At 43.6% G+C, this 23,989-nt stretch overlaps 3 protein-coding genes across 6 annotated transcripts in view; 2 read left to right on the top strand and 1 right to left on the bottom strand.

The window, feature by feature from the left end:
- Nucleotides 1-23,989, top strand: part of TPO (thyroid peroxidase) — a 990,904-nt gene that overhangs the window by 670,165 nt on the left and 296,750 nt on the right. The window lies entirely within an intron of this gene.
- SH3YL1 (SH3 and SYLF domain containing 1) overlaps nt 1-23,989 on the bottom strand; it is a 458,321-nt gene that overhangs the window by 385,449 nt on the left and 48,883 nt on the right. The gene's annotated exons all lie outside the window — the stretch shown is intronic.
- The window catches only part of SNTG2 (syntrophin gamma 2), a 204,359-nt gene continuing 196,647 nt past the window's right edge, over nt 16,278-23,989 (top strand). For 2 of the 4 annotated variants that reach the window (XM_083431680.1, XM_083431679.1), the window contains exon 1: nt 16,280-16,936. In XM_083431680.1, the coding sequence (XP_083287806.1) occupies nt 16,865-16,936 (72 nt within the window). In that variant the 5' untranslated portion in view covers nt 16,280-16,864. Of the gene's footprint in view, nt 16,937-23,989 lie in introns of all 4 variants that reach the window. The other 2 variants (XM_083431681.1, XM_083431682.1) reach the window with 2 other exon arrangements.

Below are 23,989 nucleotides of genomic sequence, written 5' to 3'. Positions count from 1 at the left end.
GGGCCCGATCCAGCCCAAAGATAAAACATGGTTAACTCCCACTGATTTCAACTGTGAGATTTAACTGAGTATGCTTAACTCCTCTGTTGAGATCAACAGGATTTAACCGCAGCAAGCTTATACTTGTTATTTTTATGGTACAAGTTGGTAGGAAGCACCCTTAGCTTCGCTGCCTCTATGATGTCAAACTCAAGTGTTTCAGCTGTAAAACACTTCTTCTATTTAATGTGTGTTGCTTTTACATAGTGCTGCTAAAGAAAAAGCCCGCTAATGAAAAACAAGACGTTGGGGGGGGGGGGAATATTATCTAAGGCTATTAGACATCTCTCTTTTTATACTTTTCATTACAAATACTGCTAATTACAGGGCTTCTCTTCTTGAGAGCCCAGCTGCTGTGCCTGATTAAGAAGCATTTATAAATCAGGAAGATGGGGGTGTTCTTAGTGTTTTACTTAGGGGGGGATTCTAAAAATATTTTTTTATAAAAAGAGTTAAAAAACCAAATACTTAGAAGTGCCATAGTGATGGCAAGGGAGGCTGTTGAAGTAGATATAATATGCACTCCCCATGGAAATATGGCAACCAGCATAATGCATCTCTTCACTGGAAGGCAGATAGGTTTTCCAGAGTTATTTCCAACTTTTAAAATAAATTGAGCAGGGGGTTTCTTTTCCACCAACTGTGCTATTTCAAAGGTTTTTCTTCTGTGGCGGGGGCAGGGTGTGGAGAAGTAATATGCATAGGAAGGTACAAAGTTGTGCTGTTCAGTACTGCAAAAAAACAACAACCCCTGAATGTTTATTAACACCATTATTAACATATTATGGGTTTTTAAACACACACAAATCTTAAGAGATATAGGTGCATGTCTGAAACACAGGAGGGTGTGTGTCATGCCTAATTTTCCCCAAAATAGCACCTCCTATTTTTCAAATCAACTTTAGAAGACGTAGAATGGGCAGATAACATGGAAAAACTGAACAGATATTCTCTGCTGTTCCCAAGTGATGTGGGACTGAAGCGTTTCTATTTTCACTGAGAAATAGGTGCGAGTATCAACCATCTATGTGTGTACACTGGGCAAAATCCATTAATCAATGTTATCTGTACTGCTTAAATTCTGGGCATCCCTCCTATGTGGTCTCCTCTTCCTCCCTGTGTTTGACTTTTCAGAATCTTACTGGACACGCGGGTGGCGCTGTGGGTTAAACCACAGAGCCTGGGGCTTGCCGATCAGAAGGTTGGCAGTTTGAATCCCCACAACGGGGTGAGCTCCCGTTGCTCAGTCCCTGCTCCTGCCAACCTAGCAGTTCGAAAGCACGTCAAAGTGCAAGTAGATAAATAGGTACCGCTCCAGCGGGAAGGTAAACGGCATTTCCATGCTCTGCTCTGGTTCACCAGAAGTGGCTTAGTCATGCTGGCCACATGGCCCGGAAGCTGTACGCCGGCTCCCTCGGCCAATAAAGGGAGATGAGCTCCGCAACCCCAGAGTCGGTCACGACTGGACGTAATGGTCAGAGGTCCCTTTACCTTTACCTTACTGGACAGCAGGATTTCCCCTCCTCAGCCAGTTGTCCAAGCCCTTTAAATACAGCAGATCACCACTGCTTAGACACTCTGAGGAATCCCATTTCCTTGTTTGGCATGCACAGCTCTGTTGTGAAGTGGTGGCATTACTGCCACCTTGGAAACAAAGCCTCGCTGTTGCTTCTGACTGGAAGTCTTTGCGTGGTACTCTCTGAGGCTAGGGCGGCCAATTAAAAAAACCTCATCCTACATAACAGGACTAGACAATGGCTTGGACAGCTCTCCAGATTCATCTGCTCCAACAGTGGAGTTAAGGTCTCAGAGGACACAAGCAATTTTATCTTCAACTTTGCAAACAAGTCACAGCAAGCTACCATCGGTTAGTTCACTTCCTTTGGGACAGACTGTAAAGGGCTCCACACTACCTGGAAAAAGCTCTGCTGGATGGCACAATGAGGATGCAATGAAGGTCTTCTTTGCTGCCTTCACAGTCACTATGTAGGCTCAATTATGAGCTCTCATCAGTATTTGGTCACATTCAAGTGCATCCTTCACTTGCGCTCAAGCTGTTTCTCAGCTTGTTCGCTCATCCTAAATTCTGGAATATACCAGAAGCCAAAGGGGCTCCACAAAGCTGGAGTATGAGATTATATTTTCTTGAAAGTACTTGACAAACCTATGAAAGGTAGAATCTTTTATTTCTTTTTAAAAAAAAAGATTTGGAGGGAGAAAACAACTTACAAAAGGCTTTGATGGAAAAATCTGAATAAATTATCTAGAAGAAGGTAGGATGAAACAACACAAGCCTAAGAGATTTATATGTCAATTTGTATTCAGCATGTTATTTCATTTTACTTCTGCATAAAACCTTTTACACAAGGAGTAGCTCAAATATTGCTATCTTCTGATGAAGGATACCGTGCATTCAAAATCTTAAACTATAATAAAACATGGCATAGCAGTCCACTGAGCCTGTAATCTTAGCTCCATTTACCTGTAAGTAAGCCCCATTGAATTCAATAGGACATACTTCAGAGTAGATATGGTGAGGATGGTGCTGTGCTTCATTTTTATTTTATTTATTTATTTACTAATTCATCTTTTAGCCTCCCTGTTTATATACAGCCTAGAACAGGCTTCCTCAACCTCGGCCCTCCAGATGTTTTTGGCCTACAACTCCCATGATCCCTAGCTAGCAGGACCAGAATTGTAGTCTCAAAACATCTGGAAGCCTAGGTTGAGGAAGCCTGGCCTAGAACCCAAAATGGAACCAAACTCATAATCAGTGAAATATACTCAGAGTCCTGTAGTGATTTCATGCTCTTTATTGCAGCTTGGAAAACAGTGATTGAATTGCCCCCCAAACCTCAGGCTTTTATGTACATTATTTACACAAAGAGTCCTGTCTGATTGGCTGATTCTGCTTCCCTCCTGGAGCCTGATTGGTCTTTTCCTGCAGGCCAATCAGTTGTTGCATTCTATGATCCTACCAGCCTAATAGGCTGATTAACTTCCTCCTGGAGCCTGGTTGGTCTTTTCCTGCAAGCCAATCAGCCAATCAGTTGTGGCATTCTAGGATCCTACTTGCCTATTGTTCTAGGATCCAAGCTTAGTACATAACACCATGTTCCGTACCTGGGCTTCTGACAGGTTTTTCTGGGTGCATCCATGCTCATTTACACACTTTTCTGCCAGTCTGTATGCCAGTGTACCTTATCTCTCTAAACAAGCACCCGGCATTCTGCAACACTGAAGTGTGCCCAACTAGACAGAGCACAGAGAACAGATAGAGGCTGACTCAGATCTCGGTGACTTTATATCACACTTTACAGGTCAAGAAAAACATCCGCTACCATTGCGAGCAGGCAAAACCTGCTGTCACTGAGTATTACCATGTTTGCGTGTTCAGACCCAGAGACCTCCCCCCTAAATAAATTCACACAACTCAAATTTTAGTTTGGTGAGTGGTTGCATAGGCTCTGGTTCGACTAGCTCTCTACACTGTTACAGGTAGCACTGACTCAGAGCTCTATCATAGGTCAGCCAAGGGTGAACACCTGACATAGGTGAAAAGCCAGGAAACATACTCTGTTCACTCCCCCAGATGCTCCCCTGGACTCAGGCCAGGCACAACCCCCTCTCAGGAGTTGACCAAACCAGTTGAGTCCCTGGATTCCTTTAACGGAATACCCTTCACATAGGGATGGCAAGACCGTTCTCCCATCCCTATCACATGAACCATAGCCTATCTGCAACCTTACAAATTGTGATGATTTGCTACGTGGCAGGCAAAACCCAAATGGCAGCAGCCAGTCAGCCAAGTGGGGAAAATTCCTTCAGTGCCCCTGTCCCAACGACAGACGACACGCAACAGCATATATTCCCTAAATATAGGAAAAGATGGCGGTTGTTCCGTTTGCACGAGCCGAAAGAGAATCTCTGGGTCACGTGCAAGGGATTAAATAGGTCCCTCAAACCATTTAATCTGCACCCCATTGGCCAGGTTACACCCAGCAACAAGGGACCTACCAACTGGGTGTTGTGGCTATCCAGTAGACCCACCCATAACCAGGAGGTCAGTCTCCAGGTCTCACTGCAACAGATGCCCTCTTTTAGGGAGGACACGATTTAGCACTGGAAAAACAACAACATCAAAAAACAAAATAGCAGGTCTCACCGTGAACAGTTATTCAGAGCTGAATAAGGAAAATGATCATTCTACTATTAATCTGCCATGATCAATAGCACCTCATGTGGCAGGGCAGAGCTGCAGAACTACCTTTCTGTAACTGGTATTGCTGCAGCTTACCTGAATGGGACAGGGGCAGGATGGCGGGGTTTGTTTTTATAATGTACCTGTAAACGTACCTGCTCAGTAAGCAGAGTGTCTTACGCTATATTATACTGAACTGCTCAGCAAGTAGCCCAACAATTTGGGTATCTCCATGAGGCTGTCAATTACTGAAGCTAAAACTACCTATCTTTCCATCTAAAACTTGGATTGCGATGGAAGAATGAGACAGCTTCAAGTGGTATCAGAGGTCCACGAAAATGAGGTCAGGTGTTTAATGTTGCTCACCTGAGTTATATATATAACACATGCTTAAGTCATTGAACTCTCTGCCTACTGAGTCTTTGTTTTACTTTGCTATTTTTTTATATCGCTGACTATTTTAGACGTAACCTTTCTCCCACCTTTACTTCTCACGTGTTTTAAATGTCCCACCAGTGCCAATGTTCCCTGCTTCTGAAAGAACAACTGCAAGAAATGCTTACAAGTTTTTTCACATACACTTTCAGTATTGTTTTTTAAGGTTACAGCCTTGTTTACCGGTACTAAAATCAATAGGAAAATTTCATAAAGCCTCAGTTGGGATTGCCCGTTGATGTACTTTGGCGTAGGCCTTATGGATCTGCCTCTGGCTCTCAAATTGTACCTGACATTTCTTTCTAGAAAGTTTTCGGGTTGCGAATTCTGGTAAACTGAAATGTGCTGGGCTTAGAAAAGTTCTTGATCTCTCTCCTTTTTAATAACTTTACAAAAGAAAAGAAAAAAGCTCGTGGCATGCTGATATATCATTTTCTCACATTTTGATTATAGCAATAGACACCATACTTACGCTTCAGTGCTTAGATAATGTATTGCAGTTTACTTCTCAGTGTGGTTTTTCAGCGTTTCGATTCCCCCCCCCCCAAAAAAAAATGGATTTTCTATTACTGCTATCAGTTGTTAGTCTCCCACCTAGACCTTAAAGGTGGGTCTAGGAGCTTCATCCAGCCCAAGCAATTTCTTTCTGGCACATCAGAATTTGGAAGAGGCAACCAAAAATGTAAGTGGGGAATTAAACAAGGCATGTCATTTGGGTGGGTAGAGTCGAGAACCCTGGCATATGCAGGTCACCCCTACCTCAGTCATCGTATCAACTGTTTGATGAGCATTGAAAGGAAGACTGTTGTATCTCCCCTCCTCAGCTGCACATAGCAGCAGTGTCTCCAGTCTGCATGACCAAGGGTGGTGTGGCCACATTCAGCGCTGGCATGTGGCCTATGGAGAGGTAGGTTATAATAAAGCTTAGTTCTTTATTATATTTGTATCCTGTCCACCCCTTCATCATCCTCCATCACCTTGTGAGTACTTCCTCCCCTATTGCTTGCTTGCCCTTGTGTGCCCCAGTCCTGGCTACAACCCCACCGGGTTCCTCTTCGTCCTCTCCATCCTCTTCCTCCTCTCCAGTTCATAACATGTAGCCACCATGTGTTAAAAGCAAGAGGCATAGCTTTTTGCTACACTACATGCAACAGGCATAGCTTTTGGTAAGGCATAGCTTACCAGAATTACCTCAGATGGAATGTTTTCCAATGGAATAATTCATATGTTATAAGTCACTATGGTATGGCATCAGTAGATATATGTATATGTGTGAATGTCTCAAGTGTCCTGAATATTTGCTTCATATATGTGTCAGTAAGGAGGCAGAGCTTTCTTTTACTAATATTGGGACTTTCTGGGAAAGGCTACATAGGACAGCTGTAGATATCACCAATATGAAACGAAAGCCATCTCTTTAAATATCCCAATCACACATAGTGGAGTGTCTGATTTAAAAGTGTGTCACCAAATGGATTCCCCCATCCAGGTTCCACTATCAGAAATGTGCCTCTGAGAGCCAGTGTAGTGTAGCGGTTAAGAGTGGTAGACTCATAATCTGGGGGACTGGGTTCTCGTCTCCGCTCCTCCACATGCAGCTGCTGGGTGACCTTGGGCCAGTCACACTTCTCTGAAGTCTCTCAGCCTCACTCACCTCACAGAGTGTTTGTTGTGGGGGAGGAAGGGAAAAGAGGTTGTTAGCCGCTTTGAGACTCCTTAGCGTAGTGATAAAGCGGGATATCAAATCCAAACTCCTCCTCCTCCTCTTTTTCTTCTTCATCTCTCTGAGAGAATATCACTTCAGAGAACAAACTTTAGGGAGATAAGCTACAGGTGGAAGGAGGGTTCAAAATCTCCATTGCACATATCACATTTGCTTGGGGGGAGAATATATTTCTCTCTCTCTCTCTCTCTCTCTCTCTCTCTCTCTCTCTCTCACACACACACACACACAAACACAAGTTTAAAACACAGTTGGGAAAACACTGCTTTTAAAGAGATGGGTTAGCTGCTGTCATCATGTATACTTTGGCTGTAAGACTTTTCGATAGTACCTAAACCCACAAAGATGTGAGGCGGAATATGAAGAACTCTGAATGCATGGTAAGCAGATTGCGAATTGGATGGCAACCTAAAACAAAATGTGCAGGAAAGAGGCCATGATTGTTTGTTCCTGTGAAAGTCGCAGGTCTGAAACGAAGGCCTGAGATGTAATTGTAATGTGTGGGGAATGGAGAATAAATTTGCACAACAAGAGGGTTTGTAGTACTTGGAGCGTGTATATGTTCCCTAATTAAATGGTTGTGTGAATACAGGCCCCTACTGTTAGTTTTAATTATAACATTTGGTGGAAACGAAGGGAAAGGTTAGCAATTTAATTTAATTCAACAACTTGTTCCATCTTGCATATCACTTGCTGACAAGTGACATTGTTCCTTGTTACTTCCCTGCGTTTAGAGGTTGTAAAGAATGCCACAATCAAAAAAACTACAGGAAGGGCTATAGCCCATCCCCCTACACAGAAGATGCTTAAATGCAGTTGGAGGAAAACTGAATGAGGCATAAGGAGCTGGACTGCAGTAGGACAGCAGACAAGCTCACTTTCAGTGGTCTGCTCATACAGTGATGCAAGTGTCCAATATCTGTAGGTATCATCTGCTCATTCTCCCTTTTAGTACTTCTTGCTTTTTGATAGGCAGAGCATCAATGAGGCAATATCCCTTTTGTCAATTTCTCATTTCAGCAATTAAAATTAGCCAGCTCAGTGATCTGCACTGTACATTATGGGGAATTTCCCAAAGGTTTTAGCCAAGAATCAATCAACTTTTCCTTCAGTTGTGGTATTTTCATTACAAGACCAAAATATTGCCTACACAATCTTTCTTCCATACACACACACACACACGCACACACACAGAGACACATATACACAGTGTGTGTGTGTGTGTGTGTTTTCTGCCCTTATATCACTCAGTAAAATTAGTCATTAGAGATTGTCATGTATATATGTTGTTGTTTTTTTAAGGTAGATAAACAAAGATGCTAAAATACATGTCTATATATGCCTCCCCCCTTCCTCTCCAGTGTTTTTTGTGAGAACACTTTCTTGCAGCCAACCCTGGCAGTTTGGATGAGAAAAAAGTTCCCTCGGTGGTTTTTCTGACAAGCCAGACTTATCCAGAAGGTGGTACATGAATGGAAAAGCCTTTGCTGTGTTGGCCGCCCTGTGTCAGGGGCTGGACTGAGGAGGAATGATGCCCCCCTCCTTCTCATGAACCTTCCTGAGAACAGGAGGACAGTATAGATTTAGAACAGTGGTTTGCAGAAGGACATAGTTCGGAGCATAGCTGTCAACCTTCCCTTATTTGGCGGGAAACTCCCTTATTCCAGCGCCGTTTCCCACTGCTATCCTGGATTCTTGATATCCTGTAAATTTCCCAGATTTCAAAGGAAGCAGCTCCTCTCCCTCCCTGCCGACCAGGGAGGCTCCTCAACTACGTTGCTCGGCTGTGTTGCTCACCAATAAGGAGTCTAAGAATGACTGGGGGTGGAGCTTGCATGCCTTGTGCCTTTGCTTCAGCGCTTCCCAGCAGAGAGGTGACAGTGTGGTTTTCCTTGCTGCATCCCCTTTGCCGGGTTGCTGTGCTGTGGGAACAACCGCGTGAGGCTTCGTTTGGCTGCTGGCTGGGCTTTCTGCCTTTGTGCCTTTGGCTCGGAGGGGCTCTACTGTGTGTGTGTGTGTGTGTGTGTGTTAGAGAGAGAGAGAGAGAGAGAGAGAGAGAGAGAGAGAGAGAATGTGTCACTTAAGCTGATAGTAGGAATGTTGTAGCTTCACACACTGACCTTCACACAATGTGTAATTAACTTGGGGAATTTTTTTACCGCAGGATGTGGTGAGGTCAGTACTTTAGATTTACAAGGGGACCTGAGAGATGGATGGGAGATACGTTTTGTCAGTATTAATGGACAGCTAAATAGAAACTTAACCCCAAAAGTTAGGACCAAGATTCAAATCCTGACTGGGTAACTTTGCTCACTAGTAACATTGAACCATGAGGACGAGATGGTTGGACAGTGTTCTCGAAGCTACCAGCATGAGTTTGACCAAACTGTGGGAGGCAGTGGAAGACAGGAGTGCCTGGGACAGGTGAGGCTGCTGATCCCTTATTTTGGCTGCTGATCGCTTATTTCCGAGGCTGCTGATCCCTTATTTTCAAATCTGAAAGTTGACAGCTATGGTTCAGAGAATGTGGAGGGGGAAAGCTGGGAAATATTGGAAGAGGAAGCAGAAACACCGGGGGAGACACAGCTGACAGACTCTGTGTCTTTGGAGAGCATTCCTGAGGCCTCCTGCCCCAGGACTAGACGTGCAGAGAGAGTAGCTGAACAGAAAGCTCAGAGACTGAAAGCCCAACTGGTGCAGGGATGATGTAAGATAAGAGAAATGAAGGGGTGTATGTGGAACTTTACTTAGAGCAGTGCCATTATTAGGGAGGCTGCATTCCTTCATCATGCTCTGTGAATTATTGAATAAATTGCTTGGTGAGAACTTTTATCGTTTCTCTGATTCTGGGCCTCCACCTTGAGAGAGATCTGGTTCCCTGAAGTCTTGACAGAGCCTTGACACCCTAAAATGGCGTCCTGAGGTTCTCTAGACTAGGTGTGGTGAACCTGTGGTCCGACTGATATTATTGGTCGGCAACTTCTATCAGCTTCAGCCAGCGTGGCTGGTGATCAGAGATGGTGGAAGTTTTAATAGTCCAGCATCACCTGCTCTAGACCTCTGGAGGTTACCTGAATGTGGTTATAACCTCCAAATTCTTCCAAAGGGTAAAAGAAATGTTTCAAAAAATATTCTCAGTGAAGAGAAAAAAGGAAGCTGGAAACTTGAAATTATGTTTTCCACTCTCTTTTCATTAATACAGATGTTTAGTGGAAGTTCAGATGCTGCTGCTTATTTATCTTAGGACTCAGCTAGACTGATAAAGAAAAAGCGGTTTATATGCGTTGTATGTACCTTGGGTTAAGAACTTAATTCGTTCTGGAGGTCCCATTCTTAACCTGAAACTGTTCTTAACCTGAAGTGTTCTTAACCTGAACCTGAAGTTCTTACCACTTTAGCTTATGGGGCCTCCCGCTGCTGCCGCACCATCACACGATTTCTGTTCTCATCCTGAAGCAAAGTTCTTAACCCAAGGTACTATTTCTGGGTTAGTGGAGTCTGTAACCTGAAGTGTCTGTAACCCGAGGTACCAGTGTATGTGTTTTTAGAAGACATCTAACTGGTGGATAAGTAAAATAACTGTAAGCTATTGAGTCTGCAATCCTATGTGCCAGGGTTTGGGGAACTTGTGGTTGTCTAGATTACAACTCACTTTAGCTGCAGCCAACAGGACTAGGGGTCAGGAATGATGGGGGTGATAGTTTAGCAGCCTGTGGAGAGCCTAGATTCTGGCCCCCACCCCATACTTCTCCCTTGCAAACACAAAATGTTAACATTTAAATATCTGGTGCTTGTGTCTGTTAAAGACCCAGCCACTGGGCAGAAGAGTGGACACCTAGAAATTTTACAGTTCCTGGAGCTGGCATCAAATACCTAGATATACCTGTGATATTTCAGTTCTGCTTATACCAAGTGAGATGGACCACACACAAAAAAGACTCCAGGGTGTCTCTGAATGACAGGAAATTTATGAATATGACTCTGTGGGTCACAGAGCTGCTGAGCTCTAGTTATACGGATGCAGGGGAAAAACAATGCGAGAGCTTGGCCCTGTCTTGCCCTAGTGACCAATCTCCCCTGTGTAGCATTAAACCATAGTTTAGAGTTATGACTGAACACAGCCATTGTGTTTTCTTGTTGGTCTCCTTCACTGTTGAATCTGACCTCTTTCCAGCAATTGGCTTGGCAAAGTGGTATGGCAGCAATGGGAAGGGGGTGGGAAGAGCGATAAATGGAATGGGATTATTAAAGAGGCACTGAACATTTCCTTTTATTTGCTATTCTCTTTCTACATGGCTTAACATTAAGTAGAAAATACCCAGTATTTTGCAGACTATAAAAGTCAGCAATAAAATGGTGCTTTTCTGTAAATTGTTCACATTTACAGTTGTATTAATCAAGCAAGAGCTGTTTCAAATGTAAGTATCATGATTGTTCTTCCAAAGAGAACGGACGTGGAGAGTGGTCCAAAATGTTCACATTTTAATATGAACCTACCTAATTGATCCTTCACAAAACAAGAAGCAAACTGAAACACAGGCCTCCTTTATAAATTCCTCTTCTCCAAGTTTTGCAATGCAGTTCCCAACTTTTAAAAAATGCATATATTAGGAGAAAGCCTGCAGAAAATTGCATCTATTAGTGAACATATAAAACAAAAGTTAAATTAGGGGATATTGCTGCAAAAATGTATATGTTAATTAGGCAAAATTGCATACAAAAATTGCATACTGTATCGGGAGAAACCACCTCATGAGAAGAGAAGACTCCCTGGAAAAGACCCTGATGTTGGGAAAGATGGAGGGCACAAGGAGAAGGGGACGACAGAGGACGAGATGGTTAGACAGTGTTCTTGAAGCTACAAACATGAATCTGACCAAACTGCGGGTGGCAGTGGAAGACAGAAGTGCCTGGCGTGCTCTGGTCCATGGGGTCACGAAGAGTCGGACACGACTGAACGACTAAACAACAACAAATCGGGAGAAATGGGAACTGAAATGCTGATGAGTTTTGATGAGAACTTTTATTAAGAAAAGCAAACTGATGCAGAAACGTGCAGAACCAAACTTAAGACTGAGAAACTGAAACTGACAGATTCATCCAGGCGACTTGTCTATTGAGGATTGATCCCTATTTGTTTGTGCAAAGCTTGCAAAGAGGTCCACAGTGGTTCTGAATTGTTTGCATGGAGGTTTTTCAACAGCCATTATTTAATGCTCATTCATCTTGATTTACATGTCCAGAGGTTATATGAATGACTTCCCATCATCCAATTCCTAGGCACACTTTCTAGTGCAGGGGTCGGCAACCTAAAGCCCAAGGGCCAGAAGCGGCCCATGGGGGTTGTTTAACCAGCCCATGGACTCCTGCCGCCCGCTCAGTCAGCTCCCATGCGCCTTGCTAAACTGGTGCGGAGCAGAGCGGGGACCACCTTCCGCGATGCTGGCCGGCTTCCCATTGGCTGCAGGAAGCTCCTGCAACCAATGGGAAGCTGCGCATGCCTCCTCCACGCCAGAAGGAGTGCTGGAAATAGTGTTTGAGCATGTGTGCGTGTGCACTCTGGCCTACAGTGGCATCTGTGGGACCATGAACTGGCCCAAGCCACAAAATCTTTGCCGACCCCTGTTCTAGTGCTTTTTCAGTTGCCAGTAAAGGTAAAGGGACCCCTGACCATTAGGTCCAGTCGTGACCGACTCTGGGGTTGCGGCGCTCATCTCGCTTTATTGGCCGAGGGAGCCGGCGTACAGCTTCAGGGTCATGTGGCCAGCATGACTAAGCCACTTCTGGTGAACCAGAGCAGCGCACGGAAACACCATTTACCTTCCCGCTGGAGCGGTACTTGCACTTTGACGTACTTTTGAACTGCTAGGTTGACAGGAGCAGGGACCGAGCAACGGGAGCTCACCCCATCGCGGGGATTCGAACCATCAACCTTCTGATCAGCAAGTCCTAGGCTCTGTGGTTTATTTAACCCACAGCGCCACCCGCGTCCCTTTTCAGTTGCCAACCTTACCACAAAAAAGCCCAATGTTTAAAGTTGGGTTTTTGCACAAGCTTTCCCAAGTGTTTTAATCAACTTTCATTGAATGAACCACAGATTTGTCAGTATGTATGCAGTTGAATCCCTCCCCTCAAATAGCTCTGTTGCATAAAGCATAGTGCTGATAACCCCAAGGTTGCAGGTTCAATTCTCCTATGGGACAGCTACATGTTCCTTCCTTGCAGGGGGTCGGACTACATGATACTCTGGTCCCTTCCAACTCTGAGATTCTACAATTCTATGGTTCCATGACCCAAGCAGGGCAGGATACACTACAAGAAGAGAATGTTGCTTGAAATAAAGCAAAGGAGAGATAATAGTTTGTGCAATCAGGCCCACAAACAAAAGTGCTTGGAAGAAGAAGGGTGATGGGTGGGACAAACTGAGGACTATACAAATCACTCTAGTTATTACTGTTTCGCGTGTCCTCACAAAAACAGCATCGTGAGTCTGCTGTAAGTATACACATATCTGATTCCCTGTACCCCCAGGATCCATTAATCTGTAACAAAAATTAAAAGCTACCTAATCACCATTGTAGTGGAAATTCAACCTTTTCAGGCTGTGGAGTTTTGGGCCCCACATTAGTGAGGTATATTTATAGTGCAGACCTTGAAGTATTACTGTTGACATTTCATAGAGTTTGCATTTATCAAAATAAATGATACAGGTTTTCTGTCTGAAAATAACTTACCCTTTGAATAATTCAGAAGTATTTAGAAAGTTCCTTAAATATCGTAAAGATATAGTTTTTTAAACTTCTTTGTTGTTAGCTGCTTCTCATCTGCTGTTTAAGAGTTCCTCTTCGCAAAATTATCTGCTCCTGTTTCCTTTTACATATAGCTACCTATATCCAGCATGGATGAATGTAAAGCGAATGAAACTTCCATGTAAAATCTGAACACTGTAAATGTCAGAAGCTTCCAGGCTATATAAGAAATGCAAACCAATTTTCACTGAACTGTATTAACATTTTAATTAAAAATGATATAGATAAGATTCTCTGTGTGCGCGCATGTGTATGGACACACACATGCACACGTTGCTCTTATTTTTCCTTTCTTGTGACCAACTGTCGAGAAGTTTTTAAATTAAAAAGTAAATAGTATAGCAAATTAATTACTGTTCTACTTATCTCCAAGACATTTTCCATTGGAGCCCTTTGTTATTATAGCAGAATTTAATATGACCTTTATTTTTCCTATTTAAATTTTATTGACATTTCCGTGTGTTTTTTCTTCTTTCTTTTACTCATAAGAATTATGGCATACTGATAAAATGGCAAAAAGGGAAATGTTACAAGGCAGCAGAGGCCTAAAAGTTTGGGGAAAGAACACCATAACCGTTCAACTTCAGGTTATGGAAATATAAGCAAATCTGCAACTCCAGAGGCACTGAGGTTCGGCTTTGGTTTTGGTTATGGCTTCTGCTAGAAACTTTTTAGCACCATAATCTCTAACCTGCTATTTAAACACAATAAAGTTTAAAAGGCTATTTGCGTGCATAGCAAAAGGTCTGAAGATATGGTTATGCCCTTTAAGAGAAACTGTAACGAGATGCAGGCTCTCTGATGCCTATTTTGCATGCTCAGATAAACACTTCAGTGATGCTGCATATTAATTAGATTTTCCCATAAAACCTGCACGGGTATGTCTTGCTCCTAAACATAAGCTCCAGGACATATGGATAGATCATTGCTCTTTAAGTTGTTGGACTTGTGAAAGCCTTCCATGTGTGCTGGATTTATTTCTTCTGGCGTAAAAGTTATGGGAATACTTTAGTGTATTTTAGTGATACTTTAGTGTATTTTTTGTTTCTATGGAAGCCGCCCAGAGTGGCTGGGGAAACCCAGCTGGGTGGGGTACAAATAATAAATTATTATTATTATTAGAAGTATCACAAAAGCCCAGCAAAAGTTACAAGGCAACAAGAATATTTATTATTTATATTACGTTTGTATATTAGTAACTCTTACATAACTAAAACAGATATATAAAAAAAACAGTGTTGCCATAACTTAAACATTACATAGTATTGATGCCTAAGTGCAACTTCTCCCTGTCACTGGCAATGTGCCCCATTAAGGTGCAAACTACACATTACACACAGCTGTATGCAACTTTTCTCCATTTTCCTTGAAACGAAGAGCTGCAGTCTGTGGAAAGTAGAAGACTTGCATGGAAGGGTTTTGTCTACACTGGAGCAAAATATGGACTTGCACCTACCTGCCTGTCTCCTCAATTATCCAGGAATTGTCTTTCCTGGGTGTTTCAGATTTTCCAAGCCCTGCATATAAGGGGTGGGGGGAATCCAGGACAACAATGAGATAGAGAAGGTGCTACTGCATTGAGCAGAGAGGCAGGTGCAAATCTGTATTTTGCTCTGGTACAGAGAAACCCATAGGTGCCTTCAGGCTGTCAGCATTTTGCAGGAGGGATTCAAATGCATGCTAGGACTTTTAGGTTTTCACAATTCAACTGGGTTGCAGCATTCTGCCACCCTGGGAAAACTTGTCCCAGGCCTCAGAGAGGTTAGGCTGGCCTCAACTAGAGCCAGGGCTTTCTCGGCTGCGGCTCCAATCTGGTGGAACGCTCTGTCACAAGAGACTAGGGCCCTGCGGGACCTGACATCTTTCCGCAGAGCCTGCAAGACAGAGTTGTTCCTCCAGGCCTTTGGTCAGGTCCCAGCCTGACTCCCTCCTCTGGCAACCTGCACAGAATTTTGCTCAACGGTTGCCATTAATTTGACTTTAATTAATTTTTATAATGGAATGTCTTTAGAATGTTTGATTATTTGATTGTTTGAATATTTAATTGTTGTTAGCCGCCCTGAGCCCGGCTTCGGCTGGGGAGGGCGGGATATAAATAAAATTTATTATTATTATTATTATTGTCCAATTTTTAATCACAGTGTTTTTAATTGACTATTAGCGAATAGGAAAGTGATGAGGAAATGCACTGAAAAGTGTGGGGTGAACATATCATTAAGGGGGGGGAGAGATGTAAGTACAACAAAAGCAAATCAAGATAAATGTCCACTGTTGAGTAACCTCAAGAACAAATGCTTAATAAACACGGAATATAGTCTAACCTCTGCGTAAGCTTTGTGCAAGTCGATCAGGACAAATGTTGAATAGGGAGGCCATCTGGAGGATCCTGGAAAGAAACTTCGCAAGTCGTCCATCTCAACTTGTGTCTCCCCCCCCCCCCCTGCTTTCTTTCAGAAAAGCAGCAGGGGGTGGATTTTGAGCAGGTAAAAGCTCCACCTTCTCAAAAGTGCGGATGTTTACCCCCTCAGCTGAGCATATGAACTCCTAAAAAGTGCCCCATTTTTGTTGGGATACCTGTTTTCACCCATGATGCACTTTCAAAAAAATGGCAGGGATTAACTCTTCCTTAGCCTTTATGGATTATTTGCTTATATTAATATCCCACCTTTCCTTCATGGAATTAACCCCTCCCCCTCCCCTCCTTTTCATTATTTTAACTGAGAAGTCCCAATGCTGTATCCAACAAGTGTCCATCCCATTCTCCTCTCTCACAGACCACCCCTAACCTCTTTCCTCAATACTGGACCCACACGTGATGAAAAGAGCACGCTTTTTAAACAGCGAAGAGATCTTTTTTACTCCATTTGCAAACACTTAGGGCTTGAAACTTCGCTCTTAAGAAAAGACAGTACCGTGGGCTTTTGGCTGTTTCTTAAATGCCCACAACGTCTCGTGGGTGGCGCGTGTGAGAGGATAGGAGAGAGGGTGGGGAGGCTTAAAAATCCCCGACAGATTCTAACTTATGAAATCGCCCAGCGTGGCCACATTTCTGCCTACATCACCCTCCCACCCTTGACAAGAGAGAGCCAGAAAAAGAGAGCGAGCGAGCGAGCTGCCAGCATCTCTTGGCTGCCAACGAGTGCGAAGCTGCTGCGCCCTCCTGAAGGGAGGAGAGCGAGAGGCAGCGGCGAAGTTAAAACAGGGACGCGTCCGCAGTCTCTCGCTCCCCTCCCGCGCGTGTGGACGGACTGAGAGCCAGGCAGCCTCGGGGCCAACGCAGCCCTCAGCCCCGCGCGCCAACGCCACCCTCCCGCTCCCTCTTCCCGCCCTCTCCTCCGCGCCTTCAGCCAGCGAGCAAGAGCCAAAAGGAGCGAGAGCTTTGGCCCCTCGACTCAGCGCCAGCGCGGAAAGCAGCACACGTCTTTTCCCCGTTCGGCTCCTCCACTGGGTGCTTTCCCGCCTTGGCTCTGTTAGTGTTGTTGTTGTTGCAGCTGCTGCTGCTCTGCCTCCAAAGAACCGCCGCCTGCGGGGCTGCTGCTCCGGGAGTGAGCGCGCACTCGCTCGCTCGCTCTCTCGCTCGCGGCTCCCGGGGATTTATTAAATGCGCGTCGCGGAGTTCGCCATTCAGAACGGACTAATCTAGCTGCATGGGAGGAGATGAATGTGGCGGGGAAGCCGTCTCCTCAGCCACAGCTCGAGCGCCCGGACAGCCTCCTCGTCCCCACTTGGGCAAGTACCGCTTTGCTTCTCACCCCTCCGGCGGCGCGCCTCCCCCCCCCTCACCCCTCCCCCCCCCCACAACCCTTTCAAACCAGCCGCCTTCTTTCCCTCTTTCTTTTGTATTATTATTATTATGGTTATGTATTATTATTATTCCCGGAACTTGAAGAAAGTTGCGCGAGGGGGACGGATAAGCGACGCGTCCAAGAGCGCAGAGAGTTGGCCGGCGTTTATTTCTTGTGGCGTTTTTTATTTCTCCTTTGTGGCTCAGGGTTAAGGTGGGACCTCCTTCCCCAGCTCCCCACGCGAAGGAAACAAAGCTTCCCCTTGTGGTACATTATAGGGAGCACCAGCAATGTGCATGTTGGGTTCCTTTCACAAGAGAGACAAGAGGAGGCGAACTGTGAAGAAAAGTTGGAGGCTTCGAAGAGGTCTTCTTTCTTGGGTCGCTCCCGGTTCCAACTGGACCCGGCGCGCGGTTGCGCGTATCTTTCCTCGGACGTAGAACTCGAAGGAGGATCCTGTGAGCGTGCAAGAAGCAGAGCGCGGGGTGGGGGGTGGGGGGTGGGGGGGAGGAAGGGATGACTTAACCCTTTCCTCTCTGATCTATGCTCTCCGCTCTTAAACTCTTCTCCCCGAGCCGCCTCTGCGTGGCTGATAAGAGAGGGCAATCATCATGGGTGTAGCCAGGATTTATGTTGGGGAGGGGGGGGGGTAGGCTTCATGTTGGGGTGGGGGAAACCTCAGTTAGTTAAGTATTTTTATTGATTTACTTTATTTGGGAGGGGGCAAGTGCCGTCCTGCCCACCCCCACCCCTTGGCTACTCCCACGACATTCAGCCTCAAAATCGTTTTGCATTATGTAGTTTTGAACCACTGCATGTTTGCAGCTCAGCATATTTAGGTTGCAATCAAGGGCAATCATGGGGGTGGGGGTACAGGGGTCAGCTGTCACTCCCCCCCCCCAGTTAATAAATAAATAAAGTAGAAATTGTAGAAAGATTTTGACAGATTTTTCTGAGTGCTTTTTTTTTTTGGTGGGGAGGGGGTCTAAAGAAATAATTTGAAATAACTGTTGTTGAGACATTTCATTTCGAGTTTGCTAGACAGAGCCAGACAGAGAATGATGACAGTTGAGTGTTTTGCACCCGCAACATAAATCCTGGCTACCTGGCCCCACCCCAATAGCTGTCAACTTTTCCCTTTATTCTCTTATTCTGAATAGGATTCCTCGCAAGAAAGGGGAAAAGTTGACAGCTATGGTCTCTCCCCCCCCCCCCAAGTCCTGGCTATGCCCATGGCTGCAGTCCTGTCCACAAGAATACCTGGAAGCAAGCCCTGTTGAACTTAATGGGTTTTACTTCTGAGTAGACCTGAAGAGGATGGTCCTCCTCCTTCGGAGGTCACTCCCATTGGCTCCAGTGATGCTTGTTCCATAATAACAGCACAAGCGTAACCATGGCTGCTCAGAAGTAAATCCTATTTTATTAAATGGAGCTTACTTCCAGATAAGTGGGATGATGATTGCAGTCTTAGTTGAATGAGTACAGTGGTACCTCGGTTTACAAACTTAATCCATGCCGGAAGTCTATTCTTAAACCAAAACCATTCATAAACCGAGGCACACTTTCCCTAATGAGGCCTCCCGCTGCCAATGCCCTTCCACCGTTTGGCTTCCGTTCTTAGACTGAAGTAAAGTTCTCAAACCGGGACCCTATTTCTGATTTTGCGGAGTTTGTAAACCGAATCGTTCTTAAACCGGACTGTTCTTAAACCGAGGTACCACTGTAGTTTAGATATATTAGTTCCACAATAGCACAGTAGGATGCACTTAGTCAATTGATTTAATTAGGGGCTAAGTAGACATAACCCTACCATCGTCTGTGTCTCTGGCTCGAACTGTAATAATTAGTTTTGGGAATTGTCAGTGTTCCGTGTACTGTTGGCCGGTTGTGGCAACTTTTTGGACCATAATTCTGAAATTGCAGAGGAGTATCACTTAGGAATGTAGGTAGCTGCCTTATACCAAATCAGACTATTTGTTTATTACTTCCATATTGTCTACTCTAACTGGCAATGGCTTTCCCAAGTTGTCAGGTAAAGATCTTCTCCATACCTCTTCCCTGATCCTTTTAGTGAACATGCAACACATGCTCCTGAGCCAATGCTGCAGGAACCAATTCCTAAAGATGCCTGATCTGTTCTGAGACAGCATGTCTCTATCCAAATATCCAATTCCCCAACACACTTAGACGATTAGTTTGTTGAATGAACAGTATTGTTTGGCTTAAAACTAGAGAGACATAGGATCCAAAGTGTGCTACATCAGAATTATCTCTAGAAGAATTGGATGATCATAGTAAGTCATAGAATCAGTGAAACAACTGAAATCAATGGACCTGCTCTGATCACACGTGAATGTTGGATATCACCCAATATCTCTAGGTTCTATATGACATTTGTTTTATGTGTCATGGCATGATGGCTCAGTTCAGTGATCAGTGGTTTTGATTGTGCCCTGTGCAGGAAATATGAGATAGGCACCGTTAGCTGCAAAGTGTTGGGAGGATTCCATGTGCTGTTGCTCACATTTGTTATTTTATTATTTTTTATCAGATCAGTTACTAAGGTAAAATTAGTCCATTAAGCCTTGGCACTGTAAATTTTTTAATAGAGCAAGCTGTATGGGCTACTTTAAATAAAATGAGTATGCCCTGGTTCAAGGATTCTGACCTTGGTTAATCATAAGACAAAACCACCATGTTGTGATGACCACATTAAAATTATTTACAAGCAAAATGCTCTGTTTATTATTTACTAATAAACAATACTTTGACTTGATGGTTATTTAATGTTACTATGTGTCCAAATCCATGAAAGCAGTTATGTATTCTTCAATTTTTGTTTCAGCTGTGTTAAAAGGAACTTTGCATGTACCCATCAGATGTCACAGGAACATATCATAGATTCATATCACTATTCGTTTTAAAGTGACTAAATAATCTTTATTGCACTGCTAGTAGCAAGACTTATAACAAATGCAGTGCATGATGTTCGCTAGATATAGATGAAAATAGTAATTACTCCCTTTATCACTCTTAATTATTGTTGTTTGAAGTTAATTGCCTGCTTGCCTTGTCAGCTTTTCAAATATGTCAATTTTTGGAAAAGTGAGTTGCTCTTTAAACACCATGCTAATATTTTCTGCAAACAGAGCTATTCTTACCTACTTGACATTCAGCAAGATGGGAATTTTTGAATTATTGTTAATGGAATCAGTAAATATCCTGCCGTCTTTTATAAGCTTCATTAACTTTATAAAGTCAAGAAAAGCATGAATGGAAAATGTGTGTGTATGTGCATGCATATGTGTATATATTATATATATTCAATTTATATATCGCCCTTCCTCCTGGAGGAGCCCAGAGTTTTTTAAAAACCCATTGCCCTTTAGTTGTTTTGGATTACAAACCACATCAGCCAGCTAACACCAAAACATTAGGAAGGCATCACTTTGGTGAAGACAAGCTTATGGCATGAAGTTTTGCATGTCCTGAAAAGTGTTACTGTTGTGTTTAAAGTGGGTGTAGATTTATGAATCCTTCTTGATTTTCCTATGTGTAGAAGACTGGTGAATAGACCCTGCATGGAATGTAAAAATATGTAAAATAGTCATGGAAGAGTCCATTAGGCAACAACTGTGGAAGAGTAAAGTACATGCCTTCTTAACTATTAAAAATAGTTTTTGAAAAACATGTTCTTGTTGTGGGTGTGCCTAAACAGACTGCTGGTTCTAGAGAGTGACTTACATAAAATCTCTTCTTGTACAATTTCCAGGGCTCAGTTTGATTCAGGGCTTGGGCATTTATATACAGTAGAATGCTAATGTGTTTACATGAATGAGACTCTTGCAGTTTTGCTAACACCTTTTCCCATACGTTACAGCTGTTATCTACAGAAAAAGTACAGAATAGCATCAGCTCAACCTAAAGTTTTGTCCGTATTGGGCAAAATGTTTATTTTATTCATTCATTCCAAAGCGTTTCTAAACTGCTTAATATTTAAATTGGTTAGTGTCGTACAGAAATACAAACACTAGAACAGTACGACCAAAGTCAGAAATTTAGTGATAACAGAGCCCAATCATATATGTCAGGGAATACTTGGAGGGAAAAGATGTCTTAACAATGCATCTGAAGTAATTGATAGATGAGACTTCAAGTCTGGCAGAGGGAAGGGCATTCCAGAGTACAGAGACAATGACAGAAAATGCCCATTTCCATGTGATCACCCTGGATATTCTGTAGGGTATAATGCCATGAATGAAATTTCCCCAGATGATCCAAGTGACCTTGCAGGGCTATACAGGAACAGGCGCTGTTTCAGGTAGTCTGGTCTCAAGTTGTTCAGGGCTTTGTATGTGAATAACAAACCCTCAACATAGCCCAGTAGCTAATCAGCAGCTAGTGCTGAATCCAGGTCCTCCACTCAACAATCTGGCCTCAGTGTTCTGCAACACCTGCGTCATCCATAGCGCTTTCAGGTGAACCTCCACATAGACCTGGGATAGCTCAGTTGGTAGAGCATGAGACTTTTAATCTCAGGGCTCTGGGTTCAAAACCCACATTGGGCAAAAGATTCTTGCATTTCAGAGGTGACCAGGTAACTCTTCAATTTTTATGATTCTAAGACTGCATTACTCTACTCCAGTCCAGTGGTGAGGTTACTAATATATGAATCATATTGGCAAAACAAGCCCTGTCCAGGAAAGGGCATAGTTGGTGAACTGTTCTTGTTTGATAATAAGTACGAACTATTTACCTGTTGCTTCAGGGGCAATGCAATCATGTCAGAAGCTTGTAGAGTCCCCAACTCGTCACAGAGTCTCCATTTTTCCAAGATCAATTCTATTTTTGGGGCCTTCCTTCATGTAGCCTAACACTGCATCCAGGCATCGGTTCAAAACAGTCTTACCTTTTCAGGCTGTTTTCACATACAGCATAAAAGCCACTTCTGGAACTATCATGTGCAAGCTGAATGCTAGTTTAGTGCTCATTTCCTCGTCATTTCCTTCCAGGAAAAAAAAAATCCATTTGCAAATAATGTGAAAGTGTGTGCTAAACTTGGGCAATATTCCACTATTGTTCCTGAAATGGCTTTTACATCACATGAAAGCTCAAATATAATGTGAGGGGAAAGCAGTTAGGAAAACATTGTGGAAATGAAGTAAATTGCCTTGTGAATGCAACCTCAGATGCAACAGAGCTGGGTGTCATCACAGTGCCATGCCCCTAACATCCCAACATCCACCTCTAGTGGCTTCGTATAGTTGTTAAAGTAGGCACCTATATGCAAATATTAAATAGAATTTAAATATTTCTATATGGCACCCCATAGCACAAGTGACAGAGGTTAGATACATAATCTCTCAATGCCATTCTCTCCAATGGGCTCCATAACTAAGATTTGAACTATTGTAAAACAGTGCTGGGTTAAACCACAGAGCCTACAACTTGCCGATCAGAAGGTCAGCGGTTCGAATCCCCACGAAGGGGTGAGCTCCTGTTGCTCGGTCCCTACTCCTGCCAACCTAGCAGTTCGAAAGCACATCAAAGTGCAAGTAGATAAATAGGTACCACTCCGGTGGGAAGGTAAACGGCATTTTCGTGCGCTGCTCTGGTTCGCCAGAAGCGGCTTAGTCATGCTGGCCACATGATCTGGAAGCTGTACGCCAGCTCCCTCGGCCAATAAAGCGAGATGAGTGCCGCAACCCCAGAGTCGGTCACAACTGGTCAGGGGTCCCTTTACCTTTAAAACAGTGCTACTAACTCCCAACTGATTGAGACGGTCCAGGAGGACACTGTGGTTAAAGGTATTGAAAACTGCTGATAGATCAAGCAAGAGCAAAAAAGGTTGTACTCCCCCTGCCCCTCTCTCGAAGAGGGTAATCCAAGGCTGAGTCTCTTCCAAAACTGTCCCAGACTCAGATGGGTCAAGATAACCAGTTTCCTCCAAGAATAAAAATTATCTATGCCCTATAGTTTTCAAGTTGTGCGACTCAAATTGGGTCTAGTAGACCCAAAGTTTTTAAAGCAATGCTGACTAAAGTCGCTTCTGGGGCACCTTTGTGAACAGGGGCCCCGAAGTTTAAGCTTCATTGGTTTCATAATGGCTCCGCCACTGGTCAGAGTGGTGTTGCACTCATGTCCAGCTTGCAGGCTTCCCACAGGCCACTGTGAGATGAAGATGCTGGACTAGATGGTCACTGCATTAGATGAGGCTTATTTCCAGGAAAGTCTACACAATATGATTGCAACTTGAGCCTCCCCAAATCATGCATTATCTGTGATTCCTTTCTCCCTCTATTTTAGGATGGAAAGAGTGCTTTGGAGCCTAATCCCCTTCTTCAGCAATGAAACACTGTAGCTAATTCTTATACATGGCTTGTGGAGGATCCAGTTAAGCAGGAGATCCCGGAAGCTGTAACCCCCCCTCCTACTTTATAAATATAGTTAGTAGTAACCATTTGCAGCATTGGTACACTGCTTTAGAAAAGAAAGATCCATGTGGACCTTTCCTCTGATCAAGTATTCCAAATTATGTAACAGCCCCTCTCCTCCCAATATAAATGGAAACATACAGATAAATTAGAACCTTAGGTAAATGCAATAGATATGCTTTGGCTTAAGGCACATTATTGCAGAGCTTTAAATTTGAAAGCCCTGTTCTTAAAAGTGTGAATAACAATTAGTTTTAAATGCTAGCTAATGTAGGCTGGAAATGGATGGCAATTTAGGATATTTCTTTGTGCAAGGTGAAGGTTGCTGTAGCTAGTGTTCTCTTGCAGAAATGTAGATACAGGACTGCCGGTGTCTCTATAATCACTGACAGCCAATCCTGCTGCCTCATACACAAAAATGAAGACTGCAGGAAGCCTTTTCCCCAACAATGAGAGTTTACATTAGTCAAATCCTCAGATTTTTGCATCTGTACAACAGAAATGAGTACAATTTGTGCAGGTTAAGCTGCTGGAGGATCTAAGCAACTATGTTATTGAATTCA

This window comes from Podarcis tiliguerta (genome assembly GCF_965153285.1).
Source record: "Podarcis tiliguerta genome assembly, chromosome: 3".
NCBI lineage: Eukaryota > Metazoa > Chordata > Lepidosauria > Squamata > Lacertidae > Podarcis > Podarcis tiliguerta.
Note: the sequence above shows the minus strand (reverse complement) of the source record. Positions and strands in the feature narration are given on the sequence as shown.